Raw genomic sequence first — 14,946 nt, 5'->3', positions numbered from 1 at the left:
AATGGATGTCATTCTGCACCCACAATCACATGCAAAAGTGGCCAAGCAATGGAAAGAAGGGACGGCATGGGATATGCAGCATGCCCGTTCATCCATTTTTCCAAAATCTAAATGTATATAACCTGAAATTTACATCAGATTTGTGTGGTATGTATGTAAACGCCCCTTTTTATAATTTTCTTCAAAGTAGGAGAGATTATCAGCAAAACTTTAAGGTATTGAACTCCACATGCAGAGAAGATTTGCACCAGGAAGTGATACACAAAGTTGATGAGAGGAGAGAAGGGATTTACCTGGAAGGGGATAAATGCCGAAGAGAGGAGTTGCTGGCCTCCTAGGATTAACGCCGAAGAAGCAGAGAGAGGAGCTTATTGCGGACGGAAGAAGCAGCAAGAGAGCTGAGCTTATTGCTGATGGAAGAAGCTGCGAGGGAGTAGAAGGAAGCAGGGAGCGGCTAGGGATCGCGAGGTAGGCAAAGAGCGAGGTAATTCGCGACAGTTTATGTGAAGGGCAGCGGAAGTAATTCAAGGTTAAACGCAGCGAAGGAAACGCTAACCGCAGGGGTAATACCGCGGGTCAGATTATGCCAAATTCGAAACTACGTTTTTTAAAAAGCTGGCCGAACGTGCGAAACAAACACTACAACGGCGTTTTCAAAAACGCCACCACAGTTTTAAGCTGCCCCAAACGGGCCCTTAGTTTTAGATCTACTCAAACGAAGACCTTTAGACTGCAATGTGGACCTCCATAATTCGGATTTTTCTTGAACTCTTTCTTTAGTTTTATCCACAATAAGGATATCATCAACAAAAAACTTACCCCAAGATACATCCTCCTGTAAATGTTCAGTAAGAGCATCCATAACTAAAGCAAAATATGAGCTTAAAGCTAATACCTGATGTAATCCGACTGAAATAAGAAAATACTTGTTCAATCCTCCTGTTCGAACATAAGTAACAACTGTAGTTTATATAGCTTTAATGACTTGAATATAAGACATATCTACACTTTTCCTCTTTAGAACTCTCCTAAGGACTTCTCTTGAAACCTTATCGTAAGCTTTTTCTAAATCAATGAAAATCGTAAATACATTCTTCTTATTCTCTCTGTATTTCTCCATCAAACCTCTTAATAAATGTATAGTTTCCATAGCAGACCTGTCCAACATAAACCCAAACTGATTATGAGAAATTTTTGTGTCACGTCTTAACTTATGTTCAATTGCCCTCATCCATAATTTTAAAGTACGATACATCAACTTAATTCCTCTATAATTTGCACACTTTAATGAATCGCTTTATTTTTAAAAATGGGTACAAAAATACTATTCCTCCACTCAAACATCTTTTAAGTTTTTGAAATAATATCAAAGAGTTTAGTAAGCCAAGAAACTCCCAAATCACCTAAATATTTTCACACATCAATTGGAATATCATTTGGTTCTATTGCTTTTCCACTCATATATTTTTTTTAAAGTTTTATCAACTTCTTTTCTACTAGTACGACAATAAAAATAAAATGTTATATTGTTGTTAACGATATTAAAATCAATAAAGATGATTGTATTTAAAAAAAAATTATTTAGAAATTTATCAAAATAGCTCACCTACTTATGTTAAATCTCTTTCTCTAAGAAAATACTTTTTATTTTTCATGTTTAATGCTCTTTACTTGAATTAAATCTTTACTTTCCTTTCTTTCTACTAGTTTGTAAATATATTTTTCTCCATTATTAGTATCTAATTTATTATAAAAATCAATGAAAACAAAATTTTTAACATCACAAATTCTTCTCTTAGATTTCCTATAAATCACATTATATTTTCCCCAGTTCTCCATGTTTTTACATCTAAACTAAGTTTTATAACACAATTTTTTATGTTTTTTCTTTCCTTGCATATTATTATTCCATCACCAACTATTTTTATTTATAAAAAACTTTTCATTTTGATTATCCGAATACATCTTGTCACTTGTTTAATAGTGTTTGTTACTTTATCCCACATGGAATTCACTTCTTCATGAACATTCTAAAATTTTAAACTTGAAGTTTAGTCATAAAAATAATTTTATTTGCCTTTTTAGATGCCCCCATTTATTTTTATGATAATATGTTCTTATATTTTTTATCTTACAATTATTCATCTTAAAATCTAGAACTAATAATTGATGATGAGTACTTAAATTTTTATTTGGAATGAACTTACAATCTTTACACTTTCGACAATCTCTTTTATCATAAAAAATAATCAATTTGTGTTTTATTCGATCAACTCTTATAAGTAATAACATGCTCATCTCTTTTCTTAAATAAAGTATTGGCTATAACAAAATTATACTTTAAAACAAAATCTAATATATTTCTACCTTTTTCAATAATCACTCCAAAATCGTAGCCACCATGAATATTTCTAAAGTCTTCTACGACTCTACCAACATGCCGACTATGCCAACATGTCCATTTAAATCAACTCTAATATTTTTTTTTTCAAGAGGTATCTTTTGTATTATTTCTTCTAGTTCATTCCATACTTTTTTTTTTGAACATATATCTAAACTTTATTGTGGAGCATAAGCACTTGTAATATTAAAAATCTTAGTGTCAATAACAATTTTGATGACTATAATTATATCTTTAATTCTATTAATTTTTATAATATTATCTTTCAAAATCTTTTTTATGATTACACCTACTCCATTTCTAGTGTGACTTCTACCTGAATACAAAAGTTTAAAACCAAAACTACAATCTCCTTAGCTTTTTCTTTAACCCATTTAGTTGCTTGAATACATAAAATATTTATCTTCCTACGAATTATAATATCGACTATTTTCATTAATTTATCCGTGAGAGTATTTATATTCTAAGATCTTATCTTAATATTAGTTTCATGAATTAATTTCTTTTCTTGCATCTGTCCGTAATGTGAGAACCTTTGCTTATTTGACACTACACCCGAACACCGGTGTGACAATTTTTGCACACTTTTCATTATATTCAGACGACACAACGCGTCGCTTTTAAGGGACGCTCTAGCGATTACACATGGATTTAAATGATTCACATCATGCTTTTTTCGATAAATTTTATGTTGGCTGACGACTATCTGATGTAACCCTCCACTTTTCACATCTTAGTGTTTGGGGCTAGGTAATGAGAGTGTTAAATATATGAAACACACACAAAATTAAAATGTAGGAAAATGGACCACAATGTCTTACTAATGCAGCTGACTAAATATCCCTATAAAAATTTGAGTGCTTTTATTATGCGATCGTTTTAAGATGTTTTGAAAAGAGTAATTCAAGTGTTTATCAAATTTGCAATCTCTTTGATGCTTTCATTGGGTGATCTCTCTTGTAATCTATTTGAAACAACCGTTTTAGTAAATTTACTTCAAATACTTTTCTATGAAGTAAATAGTTTTCGTAGATTTAATTTTTTTTTACCCCTCAAATTGGGTGTGCTTGTACTCACCTATTGTATTAGAGTACAGTGGTGTGAAGGCTACTTTGTGATTGTAACGGAGAAAGTTTCTCTGCCTTTAGGAGGGAACTTTGTGGAATCTTAAAATATGTTTCTGTTGAAGTGTTGCATATATGTAAATTCAATCTTAAATCACATACGAAATTCTTTTTGCTTTTTCACTTAGATATACTTTCTTGCACCGGTAGCTTATTTAGTTTTATGACTTGCATGTTTTTATAATGATGTTTGAAATGATAACATTCTATAGTTGCTTTGTTCAGTAGGGTTCTTTTATTGTGCTTATTCTATTATTACTTTCAATATTATTTTTACACCATCAGCATTTTGTTTTGTTGAGATTTATATGTTGTGTGGCTTTGTTGATTACAACAACAATAACAAAGCCTTAATCCCACAACGTGGGGGTCGGCTACTACATGAATCCTTTTTCTCCATTGCGTCCTATTAATATGTTGTGTGGCTTTGTTGATTGATGTATTAAATTACTTACAGCTTGTGTGGTTGAGTTTCTAGACATCATTTTTCATCGAAGTCTTATGATTCATGTATACGGCGTAATATTGCACTTAATATCATTATATATCTGTTTGGTTACACTTACAAGTTGATTTGCATAAATGCATGTAATTTTCTAATATTGAGTAATATTAGTTCCATCGTGCCTAATATTTCAACACTTTTATATTAGCATTACATATTTTGCACATCTTAACATTCCTACACTAACATGCATATATATTATTTAATTGTCAAATTTTTTTTATCATGTCCCAATGACTTGATTGTTAAGTTCGAATTGATAGAATTTTATCAAAAATTTTTTTAAGTGTCATCATTGATTGATGGTTTGTTTATCATGTGTCACAAGTTTGATTATTGGGGGTTGAATCAGTTGGATTTCAGAAGCAAATTATATGATATCATCACATCCTCAATTGACATCACCCTTAACAAATTGATGTTTGTGATATCGACTCGGTCGTTGAAAGCTCTCTGTGAAGCCCACCCTTATCATGTAATCATCTTAAAGGGGCGTTTACATACACACAACTCAATTCCTATGTATTTACATATCTAACACCTAAATAGTAAACTTTATTTTGGCATTTATACCGCCCAAATCTTTCATATCACTTAAAAAATACCACCAATTTACTTTTAAAAAGTGAAATACACCTTTTTTTTATGCATAGGTAAGGTGGCATATGTGTAGAAATTGAAGTTTAGTTGGATATAAATACATAGGAATTAAGTGACTTGTATGTAAATATTCTTATATCTTTAATGGTTTCAGACTCTACCCCCAGCTGTATTGTTGGCAAAGGTTGCGGATGAAACCTGATACATCTTCTGTCTCGTTTTTATGCTCTTATTGTTTGCTTGTTGGCCGTGGAGTCTCTTGAGCACTGCAAACTTGATAAGATTTCTCAATTCTATTTTACAATCTTATTATTTTGCTTATTGTTCTACTTTTGTTCCTTTTATAAATTTTTTCAAATTTTAAATTTTTTACTTTTTGTTTGTTCCTTTTAGAATTAATTAAGCCTTCCTTTTTAATTTTGGTAGATTCCTTGTGTTCTTACTTTTTATGGACTGTAACATTTAATTTATGTTTGTTCAATGTTATTGTTGTGATTTTGTCTTTCAGTCATTTTTTTGTCTTTATTATTTTGGGACTACGGATTAATTACAACAAAGCAAAACTTTGGGTGCTTAAATTAAGATCTTGTATCTTTGATGGTACAATGACCGGACTATTTTTATTGGTTCTGTTAGTATTCGTGTTTGCCTTGCTGTATTGTTCCTCTTTTAAGTTCCCCACAGCTTCTACAGTTATTTGACTGCTGCACTTTTGTGGTTAGAATTTTTATCCTGAATTTCTTTATAAATATAATCACGAGGCATTTAGGACAGAAAAAAGAAGTCAGAAGTGATTGATTTGAATAGATTTTTTATTCTTGTGTGAAGTTTATTTTATTTAATTTTTTAATTAACACTATCATTGCCGGTCCCAAGCCCAGATGTGAAAAGTGGAGGGTTGCATTAGGTAGTCGACAACCAACGTAAAACTTGTCCGTAAAACTTGTCGAAACTTGTCGAAAAAAATTATGACATGAATTCTTTTGATCATTGTGTAAGTGCTAGGGTGTATCTAGAAGCGACGCGCTGTATAGCCTGAATACAATGGAAAGTGTGCAAGAGCAGCTACACCGGCGCCTGGGTGTAATGTCAAATAAACAAAGAGTTCCCACATTACGGACGAACGCATGTAAAGAAATTAGTCCATGAAACTAATGAAACTAATATTAGGATATGATCTTGGAATATTGATACTCTCAATGGTAAATTAATGGAATTAGTTGATATTATGATTTATAGGAAACTTAATATCTTATGTATTCAAGAAATTAAATGGGTTGGAGAAAAGACTAAGAAGATTGATAATTAGGTTTTAAACTTTGGTATTCTGGTAAGAGACACTAGAAATGGTGGTGTAATTATTGATAAAAGTTGGAAAGATAATCATTGATACTAAGATTTTTAATTTATATATGTGCTTATGCTCCTCAAGTAGGTTTAGATGCAGAGTTTAAAGATAAATTTTGGAATTACTTAGAAGACTTAATACAAATGATACCTCTTGAAGAAAGAATTTTTATTGAAGGAGATTTAAGTGGACATGTCGGTAGAATGGTAGAAGACTTTAAATATACTCATGGTGGCTACGGTTTTGGAGTAACTAATGAAGAAAGTAGAACCATTTTAGATTTTGCTTTAGCGTATAATTTTGTTATTACTAATACTTTATTCAAGAAAATAGATGAGCATCTTATTTTTAACAAGAGATCTATTCTACCGTATCGCATCCAATTCCATGCCTCCCTATTGAATGGAGTTTTTATTCTTTCTTCAAATGAAAAATCTTTTGAAAGAAGCCAAAAATCGGATTCTGTAACCTACTACCCTCGGGTTACTTTCTTTCATCCCGGAAGTTCCCCCGAGAGAAAGAGAGTCAATAGGAATTATCTCAGGAATCCTCTCTACTATAGAACCCCTAGGACTAGGAGCAATAGATTGAAGAGGTACGACATCTGTCAAGTCAGTAACAAAGGGAGAAGGAATAAAAGCCAGGGGCGAAGAGGTATATAAAACCTCATCTAAGGCCACTCCTTCAGCAGCAAAAAAGGACTTTCGGTCAGTTCAAGTACAAAGAATTACAAATTGAGAGGTAGGGATGCTCTCACCTGTGTGTGCTAGAAGAAGGGAAGACCCGCCTTTGTTTTCTTTTTCAAGAAAGAAACTCTCGCCTTTTTTTTCTACTTGACTTGGCTCGGTAGAGGATCGAAAAGAAAATCATAAGTGAATGTGAACAGCCAGAAACAGAATGAGAACGAAAAGGCATAGTATACAAGATTACCCGGGATTGACAGAAAACCAGGAAAGTAGGGCATCATATAGTAAAGCCGGAGTCAAGACGGAATGCCTCTTTTACTGCCTGAAATCGATCGTACATTTCACCAACTTCCATTTCAATAGCTGCCAGAGAGAGGGAAAGTGAGAATCTAGGCATTGGTCTCGGAAAGCCCTCCCTAGGGACCGGGGAAGCTTCATGGCATCTATCCAACTCTGTTGCCGGGGAAGATAGCTCCTTCAGTGACTTGGTGGCATTTCTTCTCTTGGAGGAATGTTATTTTGAATCAGCGTAGTAAGGCTAAATAGGCTGAGAATAATTGGGCTGACTTATAGGTAGTTTGAATCTTCATCCTAAAAGAAAAAGACCAGAAAGACATTAGCGAACATTGAACCAGATACCGTTGAGCTAGATGTCAGAAAGAGTGACAGTGATGAGGAGCTGGATGACATTCTTTTTTATGGAATACCTGGAGATAGGCCAAGCCGATTAGACGGAATTAGTGATTGAGGTCTTACCCTGGGATTCGACTTGCCTTTCTTTCTTGCTTTTAGAACGGAGAGGGATGACTTGCCTTTCATTCTTGCTTTTAGAACGGAGAGGGAATCTAAAGTATGGCAGAAAATCCGAATCCTCTTTCTCGGTTTTCATATAACTAGCGTCGTATCAAAGCCCCAACAAGCTTCGACTGTGAAGGAGAAATTTTCTATCTCCGATATTTCATATGAGATTCTATAGATTCTAGAGAACATATGTCACAACTGGCCTGCGCTTGATAGATTCTGATTGATTCGTTTGGATCTTGGTCCATAATGACCTTTTTCTTGATTTTGACGATTTGATCTCTCTATGAATGGAAAAGGGGTGCTTCGGATCGGGAGTAAGCACTACTGATAGGGCAAAGGGGGAAATGACATAGGAAAGAGAGATGCCTACTTTCAGTTATTTGCTTCACCATGGTAGAGAAGAAAAACGGCGCACAGACCGTACTCGAGCTTGGATTAAGAAAAAACAACGGTCAAAACTGATAGGCTTGGGCTTGCGGGTGATGGCAATTTCAAGTTCATTAACTTTGTACAGAGCATCTCGGAGGAAGATGAGCAATGTTCACGGAAAAAGAACATCAATTTTGTCCATGTCTTACTTATCAAAAAGAAGACCTTTGTGACCGTGACAGATGCTAAGGGGAATAAGAAGACTGGGGCCTCCGCAGGTTGTTTGGAGGAAAGAAAAGGGCGGTCTCGTCTTTCTCGGTATGCTGCTGAAGCAACTGCGGAACATGTCGGGCGATCCGCCAGAAAGATGGGTTTGAAGTCAGTTGTCATGAAAGTGAAAGGATCTACTTTTTTCAGGAAAAAGAAGAAAGTGATCTTGAGCTGGAGAGAAGGTTTTTGAGGTGAAGGAGTAGGCGCGATGTCGGTAGAGTGATAGAAGTCTTCAGATATACTCATGGTGGCTACGATTTTGGAGTAACTAATGAAGAAAATAGAGTTATTTTAGATTTTGCTTTAACGTATGATTTTGTTGTTACTAATACTTTATTCAAGACATCTTATTACTTATAAGAGTGGATCTAATAAAATATAAATTGATTATTTTCTTATGAGAAGAAGAGATCGTCGAGATTGTAAAGATTGTAAGGTCATTCCAAGTGAAAATTTATGTACCCAACATCGTTTATTAGTTTTAGATTTTAAAATGAAGAGTTGTAAAAAAAATACTAGGACTCATCATCATAGAATTAGATGGGGAAAGCTAAAAGACAAAAACAAAATTATTTTTATGAGAAAATTCAAGATTTTAAAATTTGGGATGTTCATGAAAAAACAAATGTTATGTGTGATAAAGTAACATGATAAAGTAACAAACACTAAAGTAACAAACACTATTAAATAAGTAACAAAAGATGTACTCGGAGAATCAAAAGAAAAAAAATTATAAATAAAAACAGTTGGTGGCGCAATAATAATGTGCAAGAAATGATAAAATATAAGAAGTTATGTTATAAAAATTGGTTTAAATGTAAAAGCTTAGAGAACTGAGAAAAAATATAAAACGACCCGCAGGAAGTCTAAAAGAACAATTCGTGACGCTAAAAAATTTGCTTTCAATGATCTTTATAATAGATTAGGTATTAAGGAGGGTGAAATATATATATATATATATATATATATACATTAGCCAAACAAAGAGAAAAGAAAAGATTTAAATCAAGTAAAGTATATTAAAAATCAAAATTAAAAAGTACTTTTCTTAGAAAAAGATATTCAACATAGGTGGGTGAGTTATTTTAATAAATTTTTTAATGAAATTTCTGAAAATACAAGTAACCTCAGTGATCTTAATATCATGAATAATAATAAATATTTTATTTTTACTGTCGCATTAGTAAAAAAAAGTTGATGAGGCTTTAATGAAAACCAAGGGTGGAAATTCGGCTTACTAAATTCTTTAATATTATTCTAAAAACTAAAAAGATGCATGAGGAGTGGAGGAAGAGTATTTTGATCCCCATTTTTAAGAATTAAGGGGATGCACAAGAGTGTGCACATTATAAAGGAATTAAGTTGATGTGTCATACTTCAAAATTATGAGAGAGGGTAATTGAACATAGGTTAAGACGCATGACGAAGATTTCTCATAATCAATTTGGATTTATGCCAGGCAGGTCTACTATGGAAGCTATACATTTATTGAGAGGTTTGATGGAGAAGTTCAGAGATAATAAGGAGAATCTACATTTGATTTTTATTGATTTAGAAAAAGCTTACGATAAGGTTCCAAGAGATATCCTTTGGAGAGTTCTCGAGAAGAAATGTGTTGATATGACTTATATTCAAGTCATTAAAGATATGCATACTAGAGTTGTTACTTGTGTTCAAACTGAAGGAGGATTGACCAAATATTTTCCTATTTCTGTTGGATTACATCAGGGATCGACTTTAAGCCCATATCTTTTTGCTTTAGTTATGGATGGTCTTACTGGACATCTACAGGAGGATGCATCTTGGTGTATGTTTTTTGCTGATGATATCTTTCTCCGGATAAAACGAGAGAAAAAGCCAGGAAAAACTTGAATTATGGAGGTCAACTTTGGAGTCTAAAGACCTTCCTTTAAGTAGAACTAAAACTGAATACATGAAATGTAATTTTGATAGGCAAACTCTACTTGAGATAGAAGAAAATCCCATTGTGCAATATTCTTTCCCACATAGTAATGAAGTAGGTTTTCAAGACTTCTATTAACAACTTCTGTTTGCCATCAGTTTGTGAGTGGAAAGAGTAACTATATTGAAGTTTGGTTCCCAATTCATAATGTCTTCGAAAAGTGTCTTAAAAACTTAGCATTTTGATTTGATGTGATAGTACATGGAATGCCATGTAAACAAACCACCTCTTTGAAATACAAATCAACAATGTGAAAGGTGTCTAAAGAGGTTTTGCATGGTACAAAGTGAGCCATCTTGGAGAAGCTATCCACCACCACCACCATCATTTCACATGACGGTCCACATCTTTATGCATAAAGGGCCAATATAATTTGTTTTTTTAGAAGAGCTAGAGTCTTATCTCTCCCAAAAAGGCTAGCTAGGCCCCTATTATTGCCCTCCACCAATATGGCTTCTCTAATGGAACACTTATGAATGCATAAATACTTTCCTTTGAAGGGGAAATCCTCTTTGATGTAGAAGGTTCTGTTGCTGCTATGTTACTTCAAAATCAGGATCCTCGACATACATTCCCGATATTAGTTCGAAACCCACAACTTTAGCTTGCAAAACTGATAGAATAGCTTAAAACATCAACTACTTGATTGGGCCGAATCAGTTCATGATTGACGTTCCACCTTGGGGTATTGCTCATTTATATGGGTAAATCTTGTCACGTGGAAAAAACTAAAAATAGTCTGTGGTAGCCCGGAACAGTGCTGAAGTTGAATTTCAGTCTGTCTTTGGGAATCTGTGTAGTTCTTTGGTTACACATCATTCTCTGTGAACTTCGTATGCTAACCTCTGCCCCGCTGCAGCTATTTTGTGATAATAAAGCCGCAATCAACATTGCTCACAATCCAATCTAGCATTGTCGTACCAAACATGTGGAGATTGACAAACACTTTATCAGGGAAGAGATTGAGCCTGGGAAAGTTTGTGTTTCTTTTATGCCTTCCAGTGGTCAACTTGTGAATATCTTCTCCAAGAATTTTCCTTGTCTTTTGTTTGATGATTTTAAATTCAAGTTGAACATGACGGACATCTATGCTTCAACTTGAGAGGGAGTATTAAATTTATAACGGTAATCTCTAACTGTTATTATTTATTATTAACTTTTATTCTCTCATTATGTTTTTTTTTTTGCTTTATTCTATTATATTTCTTTCTTTTATTGTGTATATTGTAATTGAGTTTAAATACCCCTCGTTCTATCAATAATAATATGTTGCCCTTTTCCAAACCTCAACAAACCTATTATTATTTCAACTCACATATGCATCCATTGTGTTAGACTTCAAACTTAAGATCTTGTGATTAGTGACAAAGCATCCAATCATTAAGTCAAACGGTTTGTATATTATGCATCATGAATGATTACATGTGTTGGATAGCTTGCTTCATGGTATTTTAAGTTTGATGCATTTGCTGTGCTGATCAAATATCAGGTTTTTGCCTTAAAATAAGTGTTGAAAGCCATAAAACTATAAACTTTGTGCTAAGCTTCAAGTTTTTCTGCAGTGTTTAAATTAATGGGACCCGGTTTTTTTAAAATTCTAATATATGCTTTTGGCAAAACAAAGAAATCTCATAATTAATCTTATGCGCTATCATTTCGCATGTAAGAAATATGTTTGCTGTGCAAATCTGATGGCAAAAGAAATAAAAGGCAACAAAAAAGAGGTAATTGGCATATCTACTTGCAAAAATGTATCAATAAAGACTCCAATAAGCAAAAGTGTATTTCGTAGTCAAGGATAGAAGATATTATTAGGAGCCTCAAATTGGGTTTGCGGGTGGCTGTTTGACCTGAGACCATGCTTCTGTGCAGGTTTTTTTAAATATGATGCAAAGCAATTGTGATCACAAGACATTTTGGCACAGATTAGGATTATATTATGATTTTTATCATAAATAGATACGACAGGTGAGGTGAGGTGAGGTTCATATTATTATGATGTTATGAGACTGTTGTGACGCATGTGAATTTGCAAAGCATTATGTGTTTGAAATGAGGTGTTTGAGGGGAAAAATTTGTGTAGTAAGAGCTACGCAGCGCTGCGTACATCAGGTTTATACAGAGGGTACAAGGCGGTTATATCCACATTATATCTTCTATAACATTCATATAACCTACATGTAACTTACATGTACTTTCTATTAAGTTCCACAGTTCTGTTTTCATATATTTGTAGGTTATAGGTAGATTACGGAGATATTACAGAGGATATAACGCGAATATACCCTATGTATCCTCTATATAACCCTAACGTATGCAGCGCTGCATACGTCTTACGTACGCTAATTTTTCCCGTGTTTGAGCGCATGCTTTGTTGTAGAAGTTCGGAACACTTGAAGATTATGATGCACGTCTTGAAGCATCTACAACTACGACACAAGCAATTATTAAAATGTAAATCTTGGCGCTACAAATCTTGCAACACACTCGAATATTTATTTGGGACCATTTTTTTTTTACATTATATTTAATATATTTTATATTTTTTGAAAGATTCCAAAAGCTTTCTAGTGTTTTAAAAATGGTTGTATTTTATTTGAATATACTACATATTTAATTTTAATATATATATATATATATTAAAGTTATTTATATTCTCTATGTATTTACATATCTAACACCTATATTTTTATTTTTTACATCTATATCAACCAAATCTTTCAAATCACATAAAAAATACCTCCATTTTAACTTTCAAAATACACATTTTCATGCATATGTAAAATGATACGTGTGTAAAAATTGGATTAAGGTGTTAAGATATGTCAATTGTAAATACATAAGAATGGAGTGGTATGTATGTAAATATTTCAAAATAAAAATATCCCAAAAGTCAATTTGGCTTAAGAAGCACTAGTTGCCCTCCGTTAAAGCATACAACTAACCAGTCTCAATTCAAGACAATCATTTTCCTGATAAACAGATTAGAAAAAAAAACCTGAGTGGTTGCAGCCAGACTTTTAAACGCGCCTCACCACATCCCACAAATGCAAGAAAAATGCAGCAGAACTCATCAACCTTTATAGAAATACAGAGTAATTTCTCTACAATCAAAGTGAGTAAGAGAGAAAGCATTTCTTCTTCATATGAAGATGATAAACAATCAAAGAAACCAAGAAAACCCACCCAGCAATTCTCTCTTTTGCACTCTTCTGAACACTCCTGTCCAGGCTCGCCATTCAAACACACAGCTGCCGTGTTCTGTGTTTGCCTAGAACATCTCCTGGGACCGCCTCACGATGAACCTAACTTTCTTTTTGAATTCGTCCCTCCTTTCTCTCCAATCCTTCTGCAAAAGCCCAAAAAATTATGAGATTCAACTTGACACAAACTTTAAATTATTGTTGCCAGTTCTTCTACCACCTTATCTTCACCAACCTGTATTCTAAATTCAAAAGTTTCAGGGGGAAATTTCAATGCAGCTACTATAAAAGAAATCAACAGTGATTAAACCTCGATGATAGAATTCCAAAAAATGTCACAAAGACACCAAATGTTTGAAGTGAACCAACAAGGGCACGGGCATAATGCAGTTTAAGTTTTCTGCCGATCAAATGAATTGGACATCACCAAGCAAAATGCTCATAAAGACAGAAAGGTTCTTTGATGGACGAACCATCCATCGAAATTCTAGCATGGCTTCATTACATGAGCAACTGAATAACTTATAAGATGGCTAATTTCTATAATGACACTTGCCAAAAAGGTTTTACTTGAACCGTGTTTTAGATAAACAAAACAGAAGTCACAAGACAAGAAAATCTGGGGAAATGCCACTTTATTAAACCTATTTTGGGTTAAATCTGGCATAGACTCCACCTTTAATAACAAGTTGTCCAACATGCATAGTTCTGACAATACATCTTTTTGTAATCGCACAACCACATATCCATTCGACGGTATTAAAATTATTGAAATGGGTCTGCTATGGAAGTACTCATGATTAATATCAAAATGGGAACCTTATGAACATAATGGCGAAAGTTTAGGCAAACCTTTAAGGAACATTAAAGAATGAAATGATTGTAACAATATAAGCCAAGAAAGAAAGCAACAAAAAAAATGGACAATTAGTTTAGCCAATCAAACATAAGTTTTAAATAGAGTGAAAATTTTAAAGTAAAGGCTGTAAAATATAAATCATTTCTGCACTCACCGCCGCTTCAACATTTGCTGGGGACTCGTCATTGGGGCTTGAAAGCATCGAAATAATACTCAGAACTATGCTCTCAACCTGCACACGGGATGCTAAAAGTACTCAAGAACCATACAAGTTACTACTGAAGCCTATAAATAGACAAAATATTTTAAAACAATGCTAAATATAGAGAAGCTTCAAGATTTACAAAAACTTTTAAGTATTTTCAATATAATTTTATAAGGAAAAACCAAAAATTAAAATAAAATAATTACTTTTGGTGGTTCGGAGTGCATGTATTACACAACTCCATACTTGAATATGATATTCTCAATATGATGAATAAATTTGTTATATTCGTGAATTTTATAATAATTAACATTTTTATTAGCAAGTCACACCACAAAAACTCAGAGCCATGTAGGTTGCCATTAAAACCCATAAATAGAAAAAAAGAGTAAAAAAATAGACAAAAAATTCACGCTTCAAGTGGTTGTTATTGGACCAAAAGAATAATGGCAGAATGATAGTTGAGAAAAAAACATCTAGGGGTCAATCTCAAAAAAAAAAATTATCAAAAGTGCACCTTTGAAGTGAAGGTTCCCCTCTAACTCATGATGAATCATCAAGCACGTGAGATTTAGGCTTTGTTTGGCACAGCGGCAGAGCCGCGGCGCG

The 14,946-nt window shown here is 33.4% G+C and overlaps 2 protein-coding genes across 2 annotated transcripts in view; one reads left to right on the top strand and one right to left on the bottom strand.

Annotated features, from left to right (window-relative positions):
* Window positions 1–307: 307 nt before the first annotated feature.
* On the top strand, window positions 308–8,297 carry LOC110018652 (probable ribosomal protein S11, mitochondrial). Its single transcript, XM_020716019.1, has 2 exons — window positions 308–468; window positions 7,934–8,297. The coding sequence occupies exons 1-2, from the start codon at window positions 308–310 to the stop codon at window positions 8,295–8,297; spliced, it is 525 nt and encodes a 174-aa protein (XP_020571678.1).
* Window positions 8,298–13,129: 4,832 nt separating this feature from the next.
* LOC110018693 (ubiquitin-conjugating enzyme E2 7) overlaps window positions 13,130–14,946 on the bottom strand; it is an 18,629-nt gene continuing 16,812 nt past the window's right edge. The window contains exons 5-6 of the mRNA XM_020716097.1: window positions 14,287–14,364; window positions 13,130–13,419 (exon numbers count right to left, since the gene is read on the bottom strand). Coding sequence (XP_020571756.1) covers window positions 13,342–13,419; window positions 14,287–14,364 — 156 coding nt within the window. The 3' untranslated portion in view covers window positions 13,130–13,341. The remainder of the gene's footprint in view (window positions 13,420–14,286; window positions 14,365–14,946) is intronic.

Source organism: Phalaenopsis equestris, unplaced genomic scaffold (assembly GCF_001263595.1).
Source record: "Phalaenopsis equestris unplaced genomic scaffold, ASM126359v1 Scaffold000030, whole genome shotgun sequence".
NCBI classification, from domain to species: Eukaryota; Viridiplantae; Streptophyta; class Magnoliopsida; order Asparagales; family Orchidaceae; genus Phalaenopsis; species Phalaenopsis equestris.
Note: the sequence above shows the minus strand (reverse complement) of the source record. Positions and strands in the feature narration are given on the sequence as shown.